At 41.3% G+C, this 20,897-nt stretch overlaps 2 protein-coding genes across 5 annotated transcripts in view; both read right to left on the bottom strand.

Moving 5' to 3' along the window:
• LOC117760159 (leukocyte elastase inhibitor-like) overlaps positions 1–20,897 on the bottom strand; it is a 35,514-nt gene that overhangs the window by 1,776 nt on the left and 12,841 nt on the right. Inside the window, exons 1-3 of one of the 4 annotated variants that reach the window (XM_034582969.1) lie at positions 6,795–6,843; positions 6,504–6,535; positions 161–320 (exon numbers count right to left, since the gene is read on the bottom strand). In XM_034582969.1, coding sequence (XP_034438860.1) covers positions 161–320; positions 6,504–6,514 — 171 coding nt within the window. In that variant the 5' untranslated portion in view covers positions 6,515–6,535; positions 6,795–6,843. Of the gene's footprint in view, positions 1–160; positions 350–904; positions 1,042–6,503; positions 6,536–6,794; positions 6,855–20,897 lie in introns of those variants that run through there. The other 3 variants (XM_034582971.1, XM_034582972.1, XM_034582970.1) reach the window with 3 other exon arrangements.
• LOC117760156 (leukocyte elastase inhibitor-like) lies at positions 4,161–6,898 on the bottom strand. Its single transcript, XM_034582966.1, has 7 exons — positions 6,795–6,898; positions 6,269–6,535; positions 5,973–6,110; positions 5,755–5,872; positions 5,526–5,668; positions 5,177–5,338; positions 4,161–4,625 (listed from the first exon to the last, which is right to left on the bottom strand). Exons 2-7 carry the CDS (start codon positions 6,512–6,514, stop codon positions 4,209–4,211), a joined length of 1,224 nt encoding a protein of 407 aa, XP_034438857.1. The 5' UTR covers positions 6,515–6,535; positions 6,795–6,898; the 3' UTR covers positions 4,161–4,208.

Genomic DNA, 20,897 nt, shown 5'->3' on the forward strand with positions numbered 1-20,897 from the left:
GTCAGAGAACAGCACATACTGGACCTTGTGTCAGGGGATTTATCTAGAGTCAGAAGAACAGATGGTTTAGAAACACCGTTCAGTCTGCTCCATCATAACCAACTGGTCCCACAGCTCTGAGTCTCTGAATGACAGGGGACAGAGACATGGTGTGATGTACCTGGGCCATTTGAGCAGCTGTGTCTCCTCGGGCTCCCAGGTAGACCATAGCCAGAGCTGAACTGATGCTCAGCGGAGACATGAACATATTCCCCGATGGGTTTGCATCGCTCAGAGTCCGGAACAGCTCCAAGGCAAAGACTGTGTTTGAGCTGCTGATGGCGGCCATGGCTGAGGATGTACAGTTGTCCTGTAATGAACAAAAACTGCTTTTTAGACATATATTTTTTAATCTGAACAGAAATGCACCTGATTGCTGCTTGATTGTATTACAATTTTTTGCGGAACAAAATGTGCCAAGACCCCCGAGACCCACCAGATTGGCTGGGATTCAACTAAACTCAATTTTTATTTGTATATGTCACCAAATTATAACAAACATTCTCTCACAGCGCTTTGATGATGAGACCTTAGCGTCCCAGTTAACTATGAAATGAAATCACACACACACACACAACCACACTCACACACACTGACACACACAAACACACACAGTTTCATTTGCGCATTTGTGGAACATCATTCAACTTCCGGGTCTAACTTGTGCCACAGCTTCTCTTCAGGTTCGTAATTACGCAGCGTTTCGTTGATGTGAACCGGGAACTCAACGTGAGCTTTAACAGGAACTCGACGGACGGAACACGAGACGGAGTTTGAAAGTCTCTCACAGCGCGTGATGGAGGAAACCCCCCCCCCCCCCCCCCCCCGACACGTACAACCAGATATAATTATATCCCCAACCTACCTGAGAGATGAGAAGACGTGGAAGCAGAGGACGTGAACCTGCAGGTTGAGCCGTCAGGAGAGGAACACGCACACCAGTATATAGGTGTGGGTGTGACGCGTGACTGGGCGATAAGTCACTGACTGCTGGGAACAAAACACCATTATAGGACAACTGCGCACCAGTGGGGGGGAAAACGCAACCGACACAATTCTGAGGAAATGTTTGCACATCCTCTAATAAAGTGTATTTATTTATCTTTATAACTGAGAATCTTACACGGAAGTTGTATTTATACACGTTGTTGATGTTTTTTACGACCTGTCTGTTTTTATGCTGCCTTTGTGAAGCAAAATGTGTTTTGAAAAATGCGCTATAAATAACGATTATTATTATTATTATTATTGTGTGATATGTTTCTGATCTTCCAACATCAAATCTTCTCTTGATACTTAATGTATGGTAGTTACATTTACATTTAAATCTTAGACTTCTGTGAACTTGTTGCAGAGCAGGAATGAGGTTCGTCCTGTGAAACACTGAAAGGTGTGTCAGTGGGATTTACTGAGATAATGTCTGTCCTCACCCATCAAGGAGGGTCACAGTAACCACTGGCAACCATCATAAACCTTTGGACCCACTGTTACATAACTGCCACCAGACTCCCCCCTCTTCAGAAGCCCTCCCTCCCTTTTCCTGTCTCCCTCACACCTTGAACATAGTTTATATAACACCTCGTGGAACCTGAGTCACAATATGAGTTCATGAGAAATTCTTTTTTCATTTATTTGAATGTTAGTAATTAAAACACTTCTCTTACATAAGTTAGAAGTTCCCTGATTTCATGTAAGGACCAAATCAGAGAAAACACCTCATCAATAATCAATGACACGCACACATTTTGGTGGCTACAAAAAAATGTTAAGGTTTCAAACAGGCCTACGTATTGATTAAAATATATAAAGGCAAGCAGAGCTTGAGCCTTTCATGAGGAACGTGTCCTTCACTCGTGTGATGGTCTTCATCCGTGTGCATTGTACACGACACTCGGAGCAGAATTCCGGGGCTCAGTAACAATCTGGGCCAGTTCTGGTTCCTTGGTTTCTTAACATGCGAGTTGAAGCATGATACAAACATTTTCAAGTGTCAGCATCAGATGTTTTGGTCTTTATCCGCCGCCATTATCCCCTAACCCCGAAAAACAGCAATGAACCCTGGGATAGGTCGGCCTGAGAGGGATCCGCCTGTTGGAGCCGTCATTGCTCGGGATGGAAGGAACCATTTCAAAACGGGACGGTGTTATCGCCTCGCTGGGACGCAAACTATCTTCAAATGCATTCAATATATTTTAATATTTTTTACCTTTTTCTGAAGTGGGCATTAGTGCAATTTATACTATTGCTTTTCAGTTTTTAATTCTGCTATAAACTGCATGAATACTGTTGGGTCATGGTTTTGTGTGAAACCACACTTCGGCCTACATGTGCCATCAAAGCCTGAAGCAGCATGTCCCTCCAGGACTCCGTCTCCCAGGGGCCATTAAAAACCAGAGCAAGGAACTCAATGTCCCAGAGGGCATCAACTTCACACAGAGGGGTGGAACCCCCCCCCCCAGGGACACAGGTTTCAACTCCCATTGGTCACTCTGGACCCCATGACCTGTGAGGTCACCGGGCCAATATAAGCTAAGTTCTCCAGCTTCTCGCTCTCGATCTCGCTCTCTCTAAACTCCCTCCAAGGAGAGAAGGCTGTTGAGCCAGGAGCTCTCTTTCTAAACTCCCTCCAAGGAGAGAAGGCTGTCGAGCCAGTTCCTGCCTCTTCCTACAATCCTTCTAGAGGAGGGAAGGCTGTGGAGCCTCTTCTCCAGCTCACATCTTCTCTTCCCATCCAACTCTTCGAGAGGAGCACAAAGGTGCAGCTTCCAGCTCATCTCAGCAAGGAAACCTCCTCGCCCTCCAAGCTCTACCAACGTCCTAGCAGCGATGCGATGTCCTGCAGGAAAACTTCAGCCAGCAACTGAGCTATACCGCTCAACCGAAACCAGCAAGACGACACAAAACTGCGAACTGCACAGCAACTTCCTTTTTCCCCTTTCCACGGACTGGTAACACAACTGGGCTTAATAATTATACTAGGCTAAGCAAGACTGTTTATTCGATTCTGTGTGATGTTTATAAGTTTGATTTGTGGTGTTGTGATATTTTGGGTACAAGTTATTGAGAAAGTAATGTTAGTCTGTTATGCTCTTCACAGTCTTTCGTTGCATCCAATCTAGTAACTTCCTCTAATTTGTCACACACACAGACACACGCATAACTCTTCACCTCATTATCTCTACAGGTCGTAAACATTCCAATAGGTGGGGGAAGGGTGTTATCTCTTTGGCCAGCGACCATCTTGAAAGCACGCTGACTCACACAGACACACACACATGTATACACACATACCTATCTTTGTTTAGCAATTAGACCGTTAGTAATTTGTGTTTTTATACTTTATTATATTCATAATAAATGTTTTTCTTTCACAAATGTTTTTTATTAATGTTGCATAAGTGAATTTCGCCAACCTCTACACTGTCAAGAACCCCATATCTTTCAACTTAGCTAACTATCTATATGGTAATTTTGGTTATAGTTATTAATTTAATTGTTAATCAGAGTTCCAAAATTTGTAGTTAGAACCTTAATCTATGAGACTTAATCAATAAATTGGCTATCTTTTCCCTTCCTTTGAAGGGTGGTGCCCCGAGGTAACTTTAATCAATTAAAGTTATTATTTAATATTAATAATAAAATATTAATATCTAATATTTTATTTTGATAACCACATTTATTGAATGCCGAAAGGCACACCATTTTATGGTATCACGTTTGATGCATTATGGCACAACAATACTTTCTGATTACAAACTTTGCTGGTTCACTTCTTCATCATCATTATTCTTTCTTTGGTTTATCTTTGGTTTATATGTTATGTAATTCTGTCACAGCAGGAAATATACTGCACATTTATATCTTACTTATTAGAACCATTTTAACCATATTCAATATCGGACAGCCTCTATTGTTTTGAACGAGTCTGACCTGGACGATCTCCTGCTGCTTCCTCACATGTGAAACACAAACTCCAGAAATTGTTTTTCCAAAATCAACACACAAATCATTGTTGGATCAAAAATATTCGTCATTAATTATTATCTTCATCTATAATTTCATTGCAAAAACAGAAGAAAAACCCAGCTAATTAGCATAAATCCCAGAAAATAAAAACCAGATTTAAAGGATTAAGCCTTTATTTGAATATCTTCCTCTCCTGGTTCTGTCTACTGAGGAGAGGAGAGCCTGCCGAGGAAGAGGATGGACTTGGTTTTATTGTGCCTGATGAAGAAGAGGAAGGGGTGGTCTGCTGTGAAGTGTTCCTCCTTCTCCGACCCAGAACACTTCACAATGACCACGGCTGCTGTGGCCGCAGCCGCCTCCGTGCCCTCCTCGTTCACCTCCACGAAGGCCTTGTGTACCACCTTAGACAGGACGAGTCCTCTTTTGCCGTTCATGCCAGACAGGTCGGCCTTTGACGCGCAGAACACGTCCGTCATGCCCAGCTTGGACAGAGGCTCGTTCAGCTCGTAGTCCTCCTCCAGCTTGAACTTTGGCAGGTGAACGTGGACGTCTGAGTGGACTAACATGTTTTCCCTGTCGGTCCATTCATTCAGCCTCTCCAGCGTCAGCTCCTTCTCCAGCTGGAACAGAGCAAATACATTTGATCACGTCTCTAAAAACTAAGAAGAGGGTGTCTTGTGATTAAAAGGCTGAAACATCTGATGACGCTAAGGTACACAACTGAAGTTATGTCCCTAACATCTGCTGGTGGTCGCTAACATCCGATAACACCAACTGGTGGTAGACATTAATAAGTGCAGTACAAGGGATATTCTCCATCTTGTTGTATGTTCCACCCCCTAAACAAACAATCATCGATTGAGCTGCTGTTGCCTCGTTTTAGCTAAACTTCAGTTGTTTAGTAAACTCAGTGTCTGTTAAAGACAAATAACATTGCACAGGCTGGTCAGTTGTAAGATGCATATTATACACATGTAGTAGTTTTACCATTTTGGTCTCTACCAACTCCTGAGGAACATATCTGGCTTTTTAGTGCATAGATGTTCAACTTCCTTCACCAGCTTGTCTCCATCTTTGTCTGTCTGCTGTTAGGTGCTCGACGGGGAGTGAGCAGCAGGTTTTATCTGAGCTTCTCAATGTGAAAAAAAAATATTGTTTTTACGCTGTGTACCTTCAGCAGAGGGTCGGAGCCGTCTGTGGACTGTTTAGGCAACAGGATCAACATGCTGAGCTCCTCCTTCTCATACGGCAGCTCCAGGATCTGCAGATCACCGATGGAGTTGTAGTGCAGATTCTTCTTCTGGAACATCATCTGGACTGGTTTGCTCTCAGTCTGACACACAGAAACACAATCAACTGAGTCGTTTGGATCAAGTTTCTAACAAATCCCATTGTAAGTTTAAGTTAAGTTACTATCTACTCTAGTTTGAGGAGCTAAGGGACATAGAATGTAATAACCATAAATGAAAGTACACACAATACACAACATGATAAATTGTGATTTGTGATTTGTTTTTTACCTGGTTGACTTGAAAGGGCATCTCTTTGGTGTTTGCTTCATCAAAGCGGTTCATCCAGTTTCCCTTAAAGTAGATGGCATTGACCAGAACCAGCTTCATACCATCAGAGACTGTCCTCGGCTTCAGGAGATCTTTTATTTTATCTGAAATGTAACAGAAAACCTGACAATTCAGAACAATGTAGAAAGATTTATTCCCCTTTTCATTCAATTCAGGTGTAAAGTCGTACTTTCTGTCTGCTGCTCGACCCAGGTGTTGATCTCCACTCTGCTCGCCTCCGCGGCCCTGATGAAATCCACAGTCTTCAGGTCGGACTGGTAGTACTCACGCGTGTCTTCCAGGAATTGCTGCAGAGAGCAGATTTCATCTTATACTTTCAAGAACGTTTTTAAAGAAATCAGTTTAAGTATCAATTTCTGCTGTGATAAGTGGAAAATGAAAACTCACAGGGAGGAACTTTGCGGTTTTCTCCCCATACAGACGATTGGCTGTTTTCAGAATGTGTGATGCCGATGGTGAGTTGATGTCTTCGATTAGCTCCTTGAATTCGGCGTGGACATCATCACCAAGTTCGAATGACAGGGCCTGTGTGGAAGTTTGGATTGACACATGACATTTAAATGCTTTCAGATGTGCACCTCAGAGTCCAGGGTCTGTAGGTGAGGAAGCTAATCTCCAAGTCAGCTGCTCAGAACAGCTCTGAGTCTCTGAATGACAGGGAACAGAGACATGGTGTGATGTACCTGGGCCATTTGAGCAGCTGTGTCTCCTCGGGCTCCCAGGTAGACCATAGCCAGAGCTGAACTGATGCTCAGCGGAGAGAAGAACATATTCCCCGATGGGTTTGCTTGGCTCAGAGTCCGGTACAGCTCCACATTGCCTGAGATGTCGATTGAGCTTTGGATTGAACTTTGCATTGACCTTTGGACTGTTATACTGATTGAGCCACTTTGCTGGCTGCTGTTGCTGCTGCTGCCGCTGTTGCCCATGGCTGAGGATGTACAGTTGTCCTGTAATGAACAAAAAATGCTTTTTAGACATATTTTTAAATCTGAACAGAAATGCACCTGATTGCTCCTTGATTGTATTACAATTTTTTGCGGAACAAAATGTGCCAAGACCCCCGAGACCCACCAGATGAGTTGGGATTCAACCAAACTCAATTTTATTTGTATATGGCGCCAAATCATAACAAACATTCTCTCACAGCACGTGATGGAGAAAAAACCCAGACACGTCAAATCAGATAGAATTATATACGCAAATTACCTGAGAGATGAGAAGACGTGGAAGCAGAGAATGTGAACCTGGAGGTTGAGTGGTCAGTAGAGGAACACGTACACCAGTATATATACATTATATGTGTGGGTGTGACTGGGCGATGAGTCTGACTGCTGGGAACAAAACACCGTTATAGGCCAACTGCGCACCAGTGGAAAAAAACGCAACTGACACAAGTTTGAGGAAATGTTTGCACAACCTCTTTGTGCAAACAATTCTGAGGAAATGTTTGCACAACCTCTTTGTGCAATGACTCTGATAAAGTGTATTTATTTGTCTTTAGAACTTATTTGTTATAAATAATAAACTTTATTACTGCAGATGTCTACTGTTAACCTTCTGAGAGCCACTGGAATCGTATACGATCTCAAATATCATGTTGTCTTTAGAGCGTCATGACTCCTCAATGGTCTGAGCTAGAGACATGCCGTTTTTTCCTGTTGAACTGAAGAAACAGCGCTAACAAGCAAGCTCCTGTTTGTGAGTAATTTACAGCACTTAGCGTTCACATTCTTCCTTCTCTCCAGGAAATGTATCGTCCATATTGTGGAACCGAATTTGTGGGACGTTTGGATGTTTTTTTGGCTCCTGTGGCAGCAGTGTCCATCACTTTTAGGTGTCCCCTGGAAACACTTCAGTTGTCGTTTCCGGAATTGCAGCGCGTTTCTGTAATGTGTTGTGTTGTCAAATTGATGAAGACGTTTTCTTACTTTGCTTGTGTTTTGTCCGTTTGCATGTGTTTTCTTGAGTTGCAGTGCGTTGAGCTCTCAGGGCCACCGTAGAAACGTGTGTCTGTGGGATTTACTGAGATAATGTCTCGTCCTCACCCATCAAGGAGGGTCACAGTGTAACCACTGGCAACCATGATAAACCTTTAGACCCTCTGTTACATAACTGCCACCAGACTCCCCCTCTTCAGAAGCCCTCCCTCCATTTTCCTGTCTCCCTCACACCTTGAACATAGTTTATATAACACCTCGTGGAACCTGAGTCACAATATGAGTTCATGAGAAATTCTTTTTTCATTTCTTTGAATGTTAGTAATTAAAACACTTCTCTTACATAAGTTAGAAGTTCCCTGATTTCATGTAAGGACCAAATCAGAGAAAACACCTCGTCAATAATCAATGACATGCACATATTTTGTTGGCTACAAGAAACTGTTAAGGTTTCAAACAGATTTTTTTTTACTTTAAATGCATTTATTTGCCTTTTCAAACCCTAAGTAGAATTTAATTTCAGTTTTTTACCTCCACGTAGGAGGTTATGCTTTCACTTTGTTTGTCTGTGTAGTGGGAATTTATCATGAGATGTGAAATAATGAGTTTCTCAGACCGGAGTTGTCTTTGAGTTTTAATTATTAGCTCTGCAGAAGGTTAAACAGTCAGCAACAAGGCTTCAGAGTGCAACCACGGGTCGTTAAAAAGGAACGTTTTTATACAATGTGATAAACAGCAAACGTTTGCCGTCTTGCATCACTTTCTATAGAAGGAGGAAACAACCCCAGCACCCAGTTGCACATATAAAGGTCAACAGGAGGTGAAATCACCAAGTGCACAGAAAACAGTTAAAACAGCAGTAAGACATTGATCAGTGGAATTTTCCATTACGTCTGTCTGTCTCTTAGTTAGCATCTGTCTCTTGGTGCCTATCCAAATAAATGGGTGGATTCAGGCATTTTGTTTCAGCTTCTTTTCAATATATGGCAGAAGTGGGGGTGCACATGATCGCACACAAATGTCTCTATTACGAGCATCAGATTCAGAGCGACAGGTACACAGAATAAAGAGTGAAGGAAAAGTTCTCGCATGAGACAGAGGGCGGTGTTGAATACCGCTTGAGGGTATGTGCACAACTGCAGCTGAAACTACGAGATCTGACTGTCTGCATGGACGGTGTTGTGCAATTGATACAATAAACGTGACACCATTAAATGGTGTGCCTTTCGGCATTCAATAAATTAGGTTATTCGACAAAAATATTGAATATTAATATTAAAAATATTAATATTAAATAATAACTATAATTAATTAAAGTTACCTCGGGGCACCACCCGTCAAAGGAAGGGAAAAGATAGCCAATTTATTGATTAAGTCTCATAAAAGTACAAAGTACAAATTTGAAAATCTGATTAAGTATTAAATGAATAACTATAACCAAAATTAGCATATAGATAGTTAGCAAAGTTGAAGGATATAGAGTTCTTGACAGTGTAGAGGTTGGCAAAATTCACACCTATGCAATATTAATGAAAACAACATTTGTGAAAGAAAAACATTTATTATGAATATAATAAAGTACAAACACAAATTACTAAAGGTGTACTTACTATATAAATATGTGTACGTGAGTATGCGTGTAGGTTAGAGAAAGTAGCTAGTTGCATGCAAAGAAAGACTGTGAAGTGCATAACATAACTAAAATTAACTTTCAAATAACTTATAACCAAAATATCACAGCAACACAAATCAAACTTATAAACATCACATGGAATCGAATAAACAGTCTTTGCTTAGCCTAGTATAATTATTAAGCCCAGTTGTGTTCCCCGTCCATGAAAAGGGAAAAAAGGTTGATGTGCTGTTTGAAGTCCAGTGAAGTCGTCTTGCTGGTTTGTGGCTCCTGTTGTTGTGGTTCTGCTGTGCGATGCAGCTCTTGTGCTGAAGTTCTTAGGCAGGCTCTCGCGTCGCTGCCTTTTGGAAGGTTTTAGCAGTCTGCTCCAGACAGGCCTGCTTGAAGGTTGGTAGAGCTTGTGGTGAGGAAGTTTCCCTCACTGGGTGAGTGGAAAGCTGCACCTCTCCTCCATTGAAGTTGAGCAGAAAGAGAGGTGAGCTGGAGAAGCCACACTTCTCCTCTTGGAGAGTTGAGTGGAAGAGAATGAGTCGAAAGAGACAGAAGAGAGGGGGGACTTGGCTTATATTGGCCTGGTCACCTCATGGGTCATGGGGCCCAGAGTGACCAATAGTGGTTGAAACTTGTGTCCCTGGTAATTTTTCACACCTGTGTGTGACGTTGAAGCATCCTGGGAGACTGAGTTCTGGAGGCTCTGGTTTGTCTCCAGAACAAAGCACATGTGGTCAGGTTTTGACTACACATGTAGGCCGAACTGTAGTTCACAAATACCAGGTCCCAACACCAGTGAGAGATAAACGTAAATTCGACTGAGTCCAATGCTGATTCAAGTAGAATTTTTATGCAAAACGAAATGCAACTCAATCTGCTGAGGACTAAAACAAGAGTCCTGCTTTGTTCTGGGCCAAATGGAAAAGTACATCGGATCAAAGCTCTACAGTTACACTCGTCTGTCGATGTTGCTGAGTTGTTGTCAGTGTGAAGGATCGGAGGGGCTGGGGGGGGTTCCCAATATGTCGGGGCATCAGTGAGTGTGTACATCTGTGCACACTGCACAGCATGTGTGTTTACATGTGAGCCGTCGTGTGCTGGGTTTGCAGAGCTTGAGCCTTTCATGAGAAACGTGTCCTTCACTCGTGTGATGGTCTTTATCCGTGTGCTCTCGTAATGGAGAAAAAACCCTGACACGTAGAATCAGATAATATGTATATACGGGTAGATAAGGATGTACATTATTAATATGGAGGTGTGTAGTCTGCACGCACGTATCATTTCTTCTTATAGAACCACACGTATTCCCACCCATATCCTGCCCTGCCTTTCATAGCGTATGTTGTACTGTGCTGTTGCCAAATTAAAGAACATTAAGAGAGAGAAGTCGTCTGAGCCGTGTTTTAGCAGACACACCTGGAGCGGAGCTGGAAATCAGAACCGGCTAAAAAGAATAAGTTCCTCATATACAGTCCTATTTCCATACGAATTGTTGGGGGGGAACTGATTACCGTACTGCTTACTTTGCAGCGCGGACATTTCCCCAAAACACATTTACTGGAGAGCAAGTTATCGCAAAGTAACTTCCTAATCCAATACATTTTTAAGACCTAGCAAAATCAAATTTAAGACTTTTTAAGTCTTTTTTAGGCCTGAAATTCAGATAATTCAATTTTAGACTTTTTAAGACCCCGCGGGAACCCTGACACACCCATGTATTCGCGTTAATGCAACTGGTGCAGAAGTGACAGGCACAAACAGTGAAAGTAACTTTTATGAAGAAGTAGGATTCGAGCCCGTTGACACTTCCTCCCGTGGTGTGGTCAGGAGGTTCCACCCGGCGTCCCCACACTCATTCAGGGGGTTGGTTACCTTGGCCGAGGACACGTCATTCAAACAGGGAAGCACCACGCACGTATTTTAATTTCAAGTAAGAATCAAAGACAACCACCACGCGTGGACAAAATGATTCGAACAGCAAACGACAACAAACCATTTCAAATTAATCCAGAATACAATTACTTTTTGGGGTTTTGAATTCCCTGCAATTCAAAACCCAATTTGAGCATGTCTAGGCCCGGAAAAAGCCCCAAAAGGGAAATACAAATCCTTCGAAATACAATAGGGCCTCCCACCGGAGGTGCTCGGGCCCTAATAATAATCCTTACAATTTCAATAGGGCCTCCCACTGTCTCCTACTGTTCGGTGCTCGGGGGCCTAATAATAACCAGCTGCTCCATTGCATCTGCAGAAAGCGCAGACACTCTCCGTGCCACTGTGTTAGCACCAAGCTGAACATCAGCGATGACAGACAGGATTTCAGTCTTACTGTTATGGTCGTGTGATGGAAATCTGGAAATACAAGAGGCTGGAACACCAAATTTACCTACGTGTATTTTAATAGGGGCTTTCTGCAGAAAGTATCAACACAGAGAGTCACAGGGATCTCAGAGTGAAGATGGAGAACAGTCAAATGCAAGGATCTTATATAGGAGAACTAAGGCTGTTCGTCAGAGCCAGTTCAGACTGGTTCTGTAGGCACAGTTTGAGACAGGAACTAAAGCACAGGAATAAATGATTTGCAGACATTTCCATTGGGTTCTTTGGACAGTCAATAAGTAATGGAAAGGTCAAACAGGTTTCAGGTCATAAACATTTCAGGTCATGGAGTCTTGGACAGGTATGCAAAAAGTTACTCTTCAACTATAAAATAGGTTTCAACCACACTTAGTTATTTTTCCACTACACTTCCCCCCTTTTTCTCATTTATAACAACATAGGAGAATGCACTACTACAGTAAAACATCCAATACATCAATTCACAAGGATTCTAAATGCATCAGCAACAATACTGTTGAAGAAAGCAAACTGCTGTTGCTGTGGACACAGGCCTTCTGACATGTAGATTTACAATCCTGTGTCACCCTCGCATTGAATGGGGTCATAAAAGGTTGTAGAAGGAAGCAAGGAGTCATAAGGAGTTAGTCTAAAGGAGTTAGTTATTTTTCCACTACAGTCCTTAAATAACGTCTCGGCCACTGCGGTCATCGCATCCTTCACCATCCCGCCATCAGTGAATGGCGTTTTGTGCTTTTTCAGGATGTGCGCCACTTTGAACGATTTCTCCGTTGCCGCGTTGGCCTTCTTCGTCGGTTGGGTGAAAAGACACTGCTGTCTTTTAAGTGTTGCTTTTAGCTGGTTCACCTTTTCAGTCCGTAGCGAGCTGCCTGCAGGAAAATCACGTGCAAAGTTACCGTGGACTTATTATTTTGTATTGGAGGGGGTGGGACATCTATGTGCTTGATTGAATTGAAGTGGGAACAGGTGCGTTTATTGTCGTTGTTTTTTTTAACACAGTCTGTGAACCTATTGGCGAGCTACTGAAAACCGGCCCGCGAGCGACGTGTTGGAGACCCCTGTTCTAGAAGGACCACAAACAAAACTCATCAGTTCATTTCACATTCCACCAACAGCTCTGTATGTTTAACAATGTTACCCAATTCTAACATGAAACAACATACTGTATACCATAGATCATAGTAGATCATACTGACAGTCAAAATTGAACTATTTTGAATTAATAAACGATAATTGAATAAATCTGATTTGTTGTGTATCTTTCAATGTGTTGCTTTTCTTTCTGTGCTGGTTTATGATTTGTAAAATAGCTGCAGGAACACACACTTGCTCCAGAAAGTGTTCACACACCGTCACGTTTTGCACATTTTTCAACCCCTCTATTTTCACCACTGTGGCACGTCTCAGTTTTCTTCCTATAACAAAGGAGCTGCAGGAACAGATACTATAGTGGGAGTACTTGTTAAGTTATAAATCATTATATTTTATATACAATGTGCAATAAGAAGATATCATCACGTAAAAGCCATAACAACAAATACAAATAAGAAGAATCAATAAAAAGGAGACAACATTGCACAAGAGCAAAAAATAATAATTGTAATATGTAAGAATAAAGAGATGACATCACATGTCAAAATGTGATTTAAAAGAAGTCACTGAATCTGCAAACCATCATATGGGATGGACGAAAAGTTCAACATGAAAACCTGACTGAGGTTAGTAAACATTTATATGTATCACACTACATTAACTGAGCTGTATCTAGGTGTATAATAATAAGAATAAACTGGCAGGTACAGGGGAGGTTTGGTACTTTTAACAGTATACTACTACTACTACAAGTACTACTACTACAACTACTACTACAAGTACTATTACTAGTAATAATAATAATAATAATGAAAGCAGCTGTTTGTCCCCGAGGAAGAGGAGCAGGGGTCGGCTCGGACGGATCCACACGCAGGTGGAGGAGGAGGTAGATGTCCAGTGTGTTTATAAACAGATGTTCTTCAACTTCCACGCGTCACTTCATCTGTACTGTCCTCCCTCCTTCTCTTCTTCTGCGGTGGGTTCACTCCCGAGCGGTCTCACTACCGCCACCCCCCGGGGACACCGAGGTAGTGTCAGGGAATCAGGCGAGCCGGTTCCATGTCATTTGATTTTATTTATCGCTGATTTGATATGTTTTATATGTTTTTATACTTTTACACTATATTTTTATCACCACTAATGTACAGAAAATGTTATAACATGAAGTTTATCTAAAAAAAATGTAAAGAAATCGATTTAAAGTCAAAAATGTACAAGTCAAAACTGTTAAATTTAAAACGAGACAAATAAACAACATTAAAAAGGGGTTAACGTTAAAAAGGATAAATCTGTACAATCTGTACAATTTGTAAATTAATAGTAATAACGTTTTTTAAAGTTTTCATTCCTTTTGCTATCAGGCTACTTGGCTCAGACAGTCAGACATCTTTTATGACTGTGCTTTTTGTTTTGGCAGTTTGAAGTCGAGCAGATCTTTGAGTTTTACTACTTTTAATTCAATTTTAAAAAATGTTGGTTCTTTGTCAGTAATTTTAAACATGTTCCATCAGCCCTGTTTCTTGAAAAATGTCGGTGAACTGCTCATTTTACTTGCACACCCCTCCAGTAACTTTATTCTTTTATTTCCTGGATCCTTTCTGCAACGTATCTATTACCGAGGACACTTACATACTATAATCTCTCTGGTGCCAGACAATGCTCACAAGAGAGAGGTGAGGCCCTTTAGCATAGTTTGATACAGACGTCTACATGTCTCTGGAGCTGGGACATAATGTGACCTCAGCTCATTGTTCTATTTCCCTCAAGTGAAATGATTTTGTTTTGAATAACAAATCCTGACGAGCAGGATCTAGAGGTGTGTTCAAAATAATCTGCAGTGTCAATCACAGCTTCCTTAAATGAGCCGGTCACCTGAACCTGTGCTCCCACATATTTAACATAGTTAGGAAACAGTGAGTGTAGATATAGAGTCACCACTCTAACTGTATAAGAAATACAAAGTGTGTTTTAATATCTATGTGACCTGGTGCTGACCCCATTCTCTGTCGGCATTTTTTCTATTTGATGCCTTTTGATTTGTTTTATGCAGTTGTATTTATTTCCTTGTTTTGTCTTCTTCTTTGTTTTAATTTGTATTTTCAGGTCATAAAACAATGGAGAGTGACACAGTGGTGAATAACAAACAGCACAGAAACATTTGGGCCACCTTTTTCTGAAGTGGGCATTAGTGCAATTTATACTATTGCTTTTCAGTTTTTAATTCTGCTATAAACTGCATGAATACCTTCTGATTACAAACTTTGCTGGTTCACTTCTTCATCATCATTATTCTTTCTTTGGTTTATCTTTGGTTTATATGTTACGCAATTCTGTCACAGCAGGAAATATACTGCACATTTATATCTTACTTAATAGAATCATTTTAACCATATTCAATATTGGACAGCTTCTATTGTTGTGAACGAGTCTGACCCGGACGATCTCCTGCTGCTTCTTCACATGTGAAACACAAACTCCAGAAATTGTCTTTCCAAAATCAACACACGAATCATTGTTGGACCAAAAATATTCTTCATTAATTAATATCTTCATCTATGATTTCAGTGCAAAAACAGAAGAAAAAACCCAGCTAATTAGCATAAATCCCAGAAAATAAAGACCACATTTTAAGGACTAAGCTTTTATTTGAATATCTTCCTCTCCTGGTTCTGTCTACTGAGGAGAGGAGAGCCTGCCGAGGAAGAGGATGGACTTGGTTTTATTGTGCCTGATGAAGAAGAGGAAGGGGTGGTCTGCTGTGAAGATACAGCAACCATTAGTGACCACGGCTGGTGTGGCCGCAGCCGCCTCCGTGCCCTCCTCGTTCACCTCCACGAAGGCCTTGTGTATCACCTTAGACAGGACGAGTCCTCTTTTGCCGTTCATGCCAGACAGGTCGGCCTTTGACGCGCAGAACACGTCCGTCATGCCCAGCTTGGACAGAGGCTCGTTCAGCTCGTAGTCCTCCTCCAGCTTGAACTTTGGCAGGTGAACGTGGACGTCTGAGTGGACTAACATGTTTTCCCTGTCGGTCCATTCATTCAGCCTCTCCAGCGTCAGCTCCTTCTCCAGCTGGAACAGAGCAAATACATTTGATCACGTCTCTAAAAACTAAGAAGAGGGTGTCTTGTGATTAAAAGGCTGAAACATCTGATGACGCTAAGGTACACAACTGAAGTTATGTCCCTAACTTCTGCTGGTGGTCGCTAACATCCGATAACACCAACTGGTGGTAGGCATTAATAAGTGCAGTACAAGGGATATTCTCCATCTTGTTGTATATTCCACCCCCTAAACAAACAGTCATCGATTGAGTTGCTGTTGCCTCGTTTTAGCTAAACTTCAGTTGTTTAGTAAACTCAGTGTCTGTTAAAGACAAATAACATTGCACAGGCTGGTAAGTTGTAAGATGCATATTATACACATGTAGTAGTTTTACCATTTTGGTCTCTACCAACTCCTGAGGAACATATCTGGCTTTTTAGTGCATAGATGTTCAACTTCCTTCCCCAGCTTGTCTCCATCTTTGTCTGTCTGCTGTTAGGTGCTCGACGGGGAGTGAGCAGCAGGTTTTATCTGAGCTTCTCAATGTGAAAAAAATCTATTGATTTAACTCTGTGTACCTTCAGCAGAGGGTCGGAGCCGTCTGTGGACTGTTTAGGCAACAGGATCAACATGCTGAGCTCATCCTTCTCATACGGCAGCTCCAGGATCTGCAGATCACCGATGGAGTTGTAGTGCAGATTCTTCTTCTGGAACATCATCTGGACTGGTTTGCTCACAGTCTGACACACAGAAACACAATCAACTGAGTCGTTTGGATCAAGTTTCTAACAAATCCCATTGTAAGTTTAAGTTAAGTTACTATCTACTCTAGTTTGAGGAGCTAAGGGACATAGAATGTAATAACCATAAATGAAAGTACACACAATACACAACATGCTAAATTGTGATTAGCGACTTTTTTACCTGGCTGACTTGAAAGGGCATCTCTTTGGTGTTTGCTTCATCAAAGCGGTTCATCCAGTTTCCCTTAAAGTAGATGGCATTGACCAGAACCAGCCTCGTACCATCAGAGACTGTCCTCGGCTTCAGGAGATCTTTTATTTTATCTGAAATGTAACAGAAAACCTGACAATTCAGAACAATGTAGAAAGATTTATTCCCCTTTTCATTCAATTCAGGTGTAAAGTCGTACTTTCTGTCTGCTGCTCGACCCAGGTGTTGATCTCCACTCTGCTCGCCTCCGCGGCCCTGATGAAATCCACAGTCTTCAGGTCGGCCTGGTAGTACTCACGCGTGTCTTCCAGGAATTGCTGCAGAGAGCAGATTTCATCTTATACTTTCAAGGAAGTAAAAAAAAAAATCTATTTAAGTATCAATTTCTGCTGTGATAAGTGGAAAATGAAAACTCACAGGGAGGAACTTTGCGGTTTTCTCCCCATACAGACGATTGGCTGTTTTCAGAATGTGTGATGCCGATGGTGAGTTGAGGGCTGCGATTAGCTTCTTGAATTCAGCGTGGACATCATCACCAGGTTTGAATGACAGGGCCTGTGTGGAAGTTTGGATTGACACATGACATTTAAATGCTTTCAGATGTGCACCTCAGAGTCCAGGGTCTGTAGGTGAGGAAGCTAATCTCCAAGTCAGCTGCTCAGAACATTTTCTGGAAGTTTTCCTGCCAGCCCAGTTGTAAAATGTAGAAATCAGAAGGCGCCAAAATCTCATCTCTCACCTGCAAATTCTACATATTCACACGTAGAATCTGTTTATAGAGATTTCTTGTGTAGAAACCCGAGTGAGACACTGCAGATTAAAATCTGCACATTTTTTACACTGAAGTCATTAATAGATGAGACGAAAATAAGATACAAATAAGAAACTGTAAGATTTGTTCTTCTGTTCCGAAAGCAAACTGGTTTAATGAACTGAACTCAACTGTCAGTTCAATGTCCTGCTGTCAGAGAACAGCACATACTGGACCTTGTGTCAGGGGATTTATCTAGAGTCAGAAGAACAGATGGTTTAGAAACACCGTTCAGTCTGCTCCATCATAACCAACTGGTCCCACAGCTCTGAGTCTCTGAATGACATGGTGACATGGTGTGATGTACCTTTTCCATTTGAGCAGCTGTGTCTCCTCGGGCTCCCAGGTAGACCATAGCCAGAGCTGAACTGATGCTCAGCGGAGAGAAGAACATATTCCCCGATGGATTTGCATGGCTCAGAGTCCGGTACAGCTGCACACTGCCTGAGATGTTGATTGAGCTTTGGATTGAGCTTTGCTTTGACCTTTGGACTGACCTTTGGACTGATCTTTGGACTGAGCTTGGGACTGAGCTTTGGACTGATCTTCCGAATGAGATGTTGATTGAGCCGCTGTTGTCTCCGCTGGTGTTGCCACTGTAGTTGATGCTGTTGTCGCTGCTGTTGTCGATGCTGTTGTCGATGCTGCTGTTGTCGATGCTGTTGTCGATGCTGCTGTTGTCGATGCTGCTGTTGTCGATGCTGTCGCTGCTGCCGCTGTTGCCCATGGCTGAGGATGTACAGTTGTCCTGTAATGAACAAAAAATGCTTTTTAGACATATATATTTTTAAATCTGAACAGAAATGCACCTGATTGCTGCTTGATTGTATTACAATTTTTTGCGGAACAAAATGTGCCAAGACCCCCGAGACCCACCAGATGAGTTGGGATTGAACTAAACTCAATTTTATTTGTATATGTCACCAAATTATAACACACATTCTCTCAAAGCGTGAGAAAAATCCCCAACACGTCAAATCAGATAGAATTATAAACGCAAAATACCTGAGAGATGAGAAGACGTGGAAGCAGAGAATGTGAACCTGGAGGTTGAGTGGTCAGTAGAGGAACACGTACACCAGTATATATACAGTATATGTGTGGGTGTGACTGGGCGATGAGTCACTGACTGCTGGGAACAAAACACCGTTATAGGCCAACTGCGCACCAGTGGAAAAAAACACAACCGACACAATTCTGAGGAAATGTTTGCACAACCTCTTTGTGCGATGACTCTGATGAAGTGTGTTTATTTATCTTTATCACTTTTACTGAGAATCTTACACGGAACTTGTATTTATACACATTGTTGATGTTTTACAACCTGTTTTTATGCTGCCTTTATGAAGCACTTTGCAACATATGTTATGAAAAGTGCTCTATAAATACAGATTATTATTATTATTATTAATATCACTATTAATCGTTCAAATGTGAACAACGAAGCAGGAGATTCCTGTATGGAGCCGGATTCTTGCCAAAACAGAAGTACAGAATGCTTTGATTGTTGTATGGGTGTAACTCATGACAAACTTGTTTGGCGCCCTTTTGGCGCTGTGATTTTAAGTTATGATTTCTGTGTAGATGTCATCAGGCCGGGACTCTTGTCTTACATGTCTAGTTTGGACTCGATTGGACCATGTATGTCCGAGATACAGAACCTCGTGTTTTGATGGCGTTTAATCAAACTTTGACGCCATGCCACGGTCACACCGGTCACACCGTGGCATGCCTGAGAAGGAAACTGTGGGCACGGTGGTGTTCAGTCCGTGGACGATGCGGTCATCCATGGTGCGCATCACCTTCAGCACCTCCTGAGAAACCCACAGCGGGACACAGAGACAGCCAGCAGCTTCAGGTCAACTCCAAACCATCCAAAACAAATATATATGTTTATCATTCAAAATGTATTTGTGGCGTGGTTCTGTTCTGGTGCACACATGGAGAGCCGGAGGCAGGGAGAGCACACCTCCACCCCCCCACCCTTCTGTGACAGAACATCTGAGGACAACGGGAGGATTTTCTCATGGTTGAACACCTTTTTTCCAATGAACACATGTGGGTGTGTCAGAGGTGTTGCTTCATCTTGATTTCCATGGAACTGATAAGAAATGATTTACTAATCAGATATAATGATGTAGTATCTCCAAATAATGACTTGTTACAAACAAATAATAAGTTAAATTCTTAAATAAATAATTGCTAGTTCAAAACCATTTGTCAAAACAATGACTTTGTATATTAAAATAATGACAAAGTAAGTTATGAAATCATTATATTTGATATACAATGTGCAATAAGAAGATATCATCACGTAAAAGCCATAACAACAAATACAAATAAGAAGAATCAATAAAAAGGAGACAACATTGCACAAGAGCAAATAAAAATAATTAAAGCAATATGTAAGAATAAAGAGATGACATCACGTGTAAAAATGTGATTTAAAAGAAGTCACTGAATCTGCAAACCATCATATGGGATGGACGAAAAGTTCAACATGAAAACCTGACTGAGGTTAGTAAACATTTATATGTATCACACTACATTAACTGAGCTGTATCTAGGTGTATAATAATAAGAATAAACTGGCAGGTACAGGGGAGGTTGGGTACATTTAACAGCATACTACTACTACAACAACTACTACTACTAGTTGTACTACTACCACAACTACTACTACAACTACTATTACTATTACTATTACTAGTAATAATAACAATAATAATAATAATAATACTAACATGGATTAACCTTTACAAACATGTTCAAATAAACTTTTTGTCTGAGGTGAACATTAGTTTCCTCATTTGCAGGTGATTTGATGTTTTGGTTTCAATGCGTGTGTGGAAATCACATGCTTTATGAAAATCATGATCGATTCTCCCCAAGGTTGTTTCCATTGCACCTTGTTGCATTTTGTTATCGATACACAAGTCTAAAACAAAGCTAAGTCTAAAACCTACTGTGATATTTTTACTTTTTTGGGTTTCCACGCAAAATAATGTTTGATGCACAACTTGAAAACACATAAGAGCAGATGGATGGAAACATACTTTCTGACTCATAAACATGATGCCAGCATTATATTCTTTCATAGGATCAAACATGTCTAGCTTCGCCCCTGAATACACCTCCATGCATTTGTAAAGCGCTTTGAATTGTCTTATGTCTGTAAACTTGCAATACCTGTTTCAGTCATGGTTGAACACCTTTTTTCCACTGAACACATGTGGGTGTGTCAGAGGTGTTGCTTCATATTGATTTCCATGGAACTGATAAGAAATGATTTACTAATCAAATATAATGATGTAGTATCTCCAAATAATGACTTGTTACAAACCAATAATGAGTTAATTTCTTAAATAAATAATTGCTAGTTCAAAACCATTTCTCAAAACAATGACTTTGTATATTAAAATAATGACAAAGTAAGTTATGAAATCATTATATTTGATATACAATGTGCAATAAGAAGATATCATCAC

This window comes from Hippoglossus hippoglossus, chromosome 4 (assembly GCF_009819705.1).
Source record: "Hippoglossus hippoglossus isolate fHipHip1 chromosome 4, fHipHip1.pri, whole genome shotgun sequence".
Lineage (NCBI taxonomy): Eukaryota > Metazoa > Chordata > Actinopteri > Pleuronectiformes > Pleuronectidae > Hippoglossus > Hippoglossus hippoglossus.

Coding starts and splice junctions, on each gene's coding strand:
- LOC117760156 (XM_034582966.1), bottom strand. CDS start 6,514: ATGGGCAACAGCGGCAGCAGCAGCAACAGCAGCCAGCAAAGTGGCTCA. Junction 6,111..6,268: donor CAGCTGCTCAAATGGCCCAG/GTACATCACACC, acceptor ACTTCCACACAG/GCCCTGTCATTCGAACTTGG. Junction 5,873..5,972: donor AAACCGCAAAGTTCCTCCCT/GTGAGTTTTCAT, acceptor TGCTCTCTGCAG/CAATTCCTGGAAGACACGCG.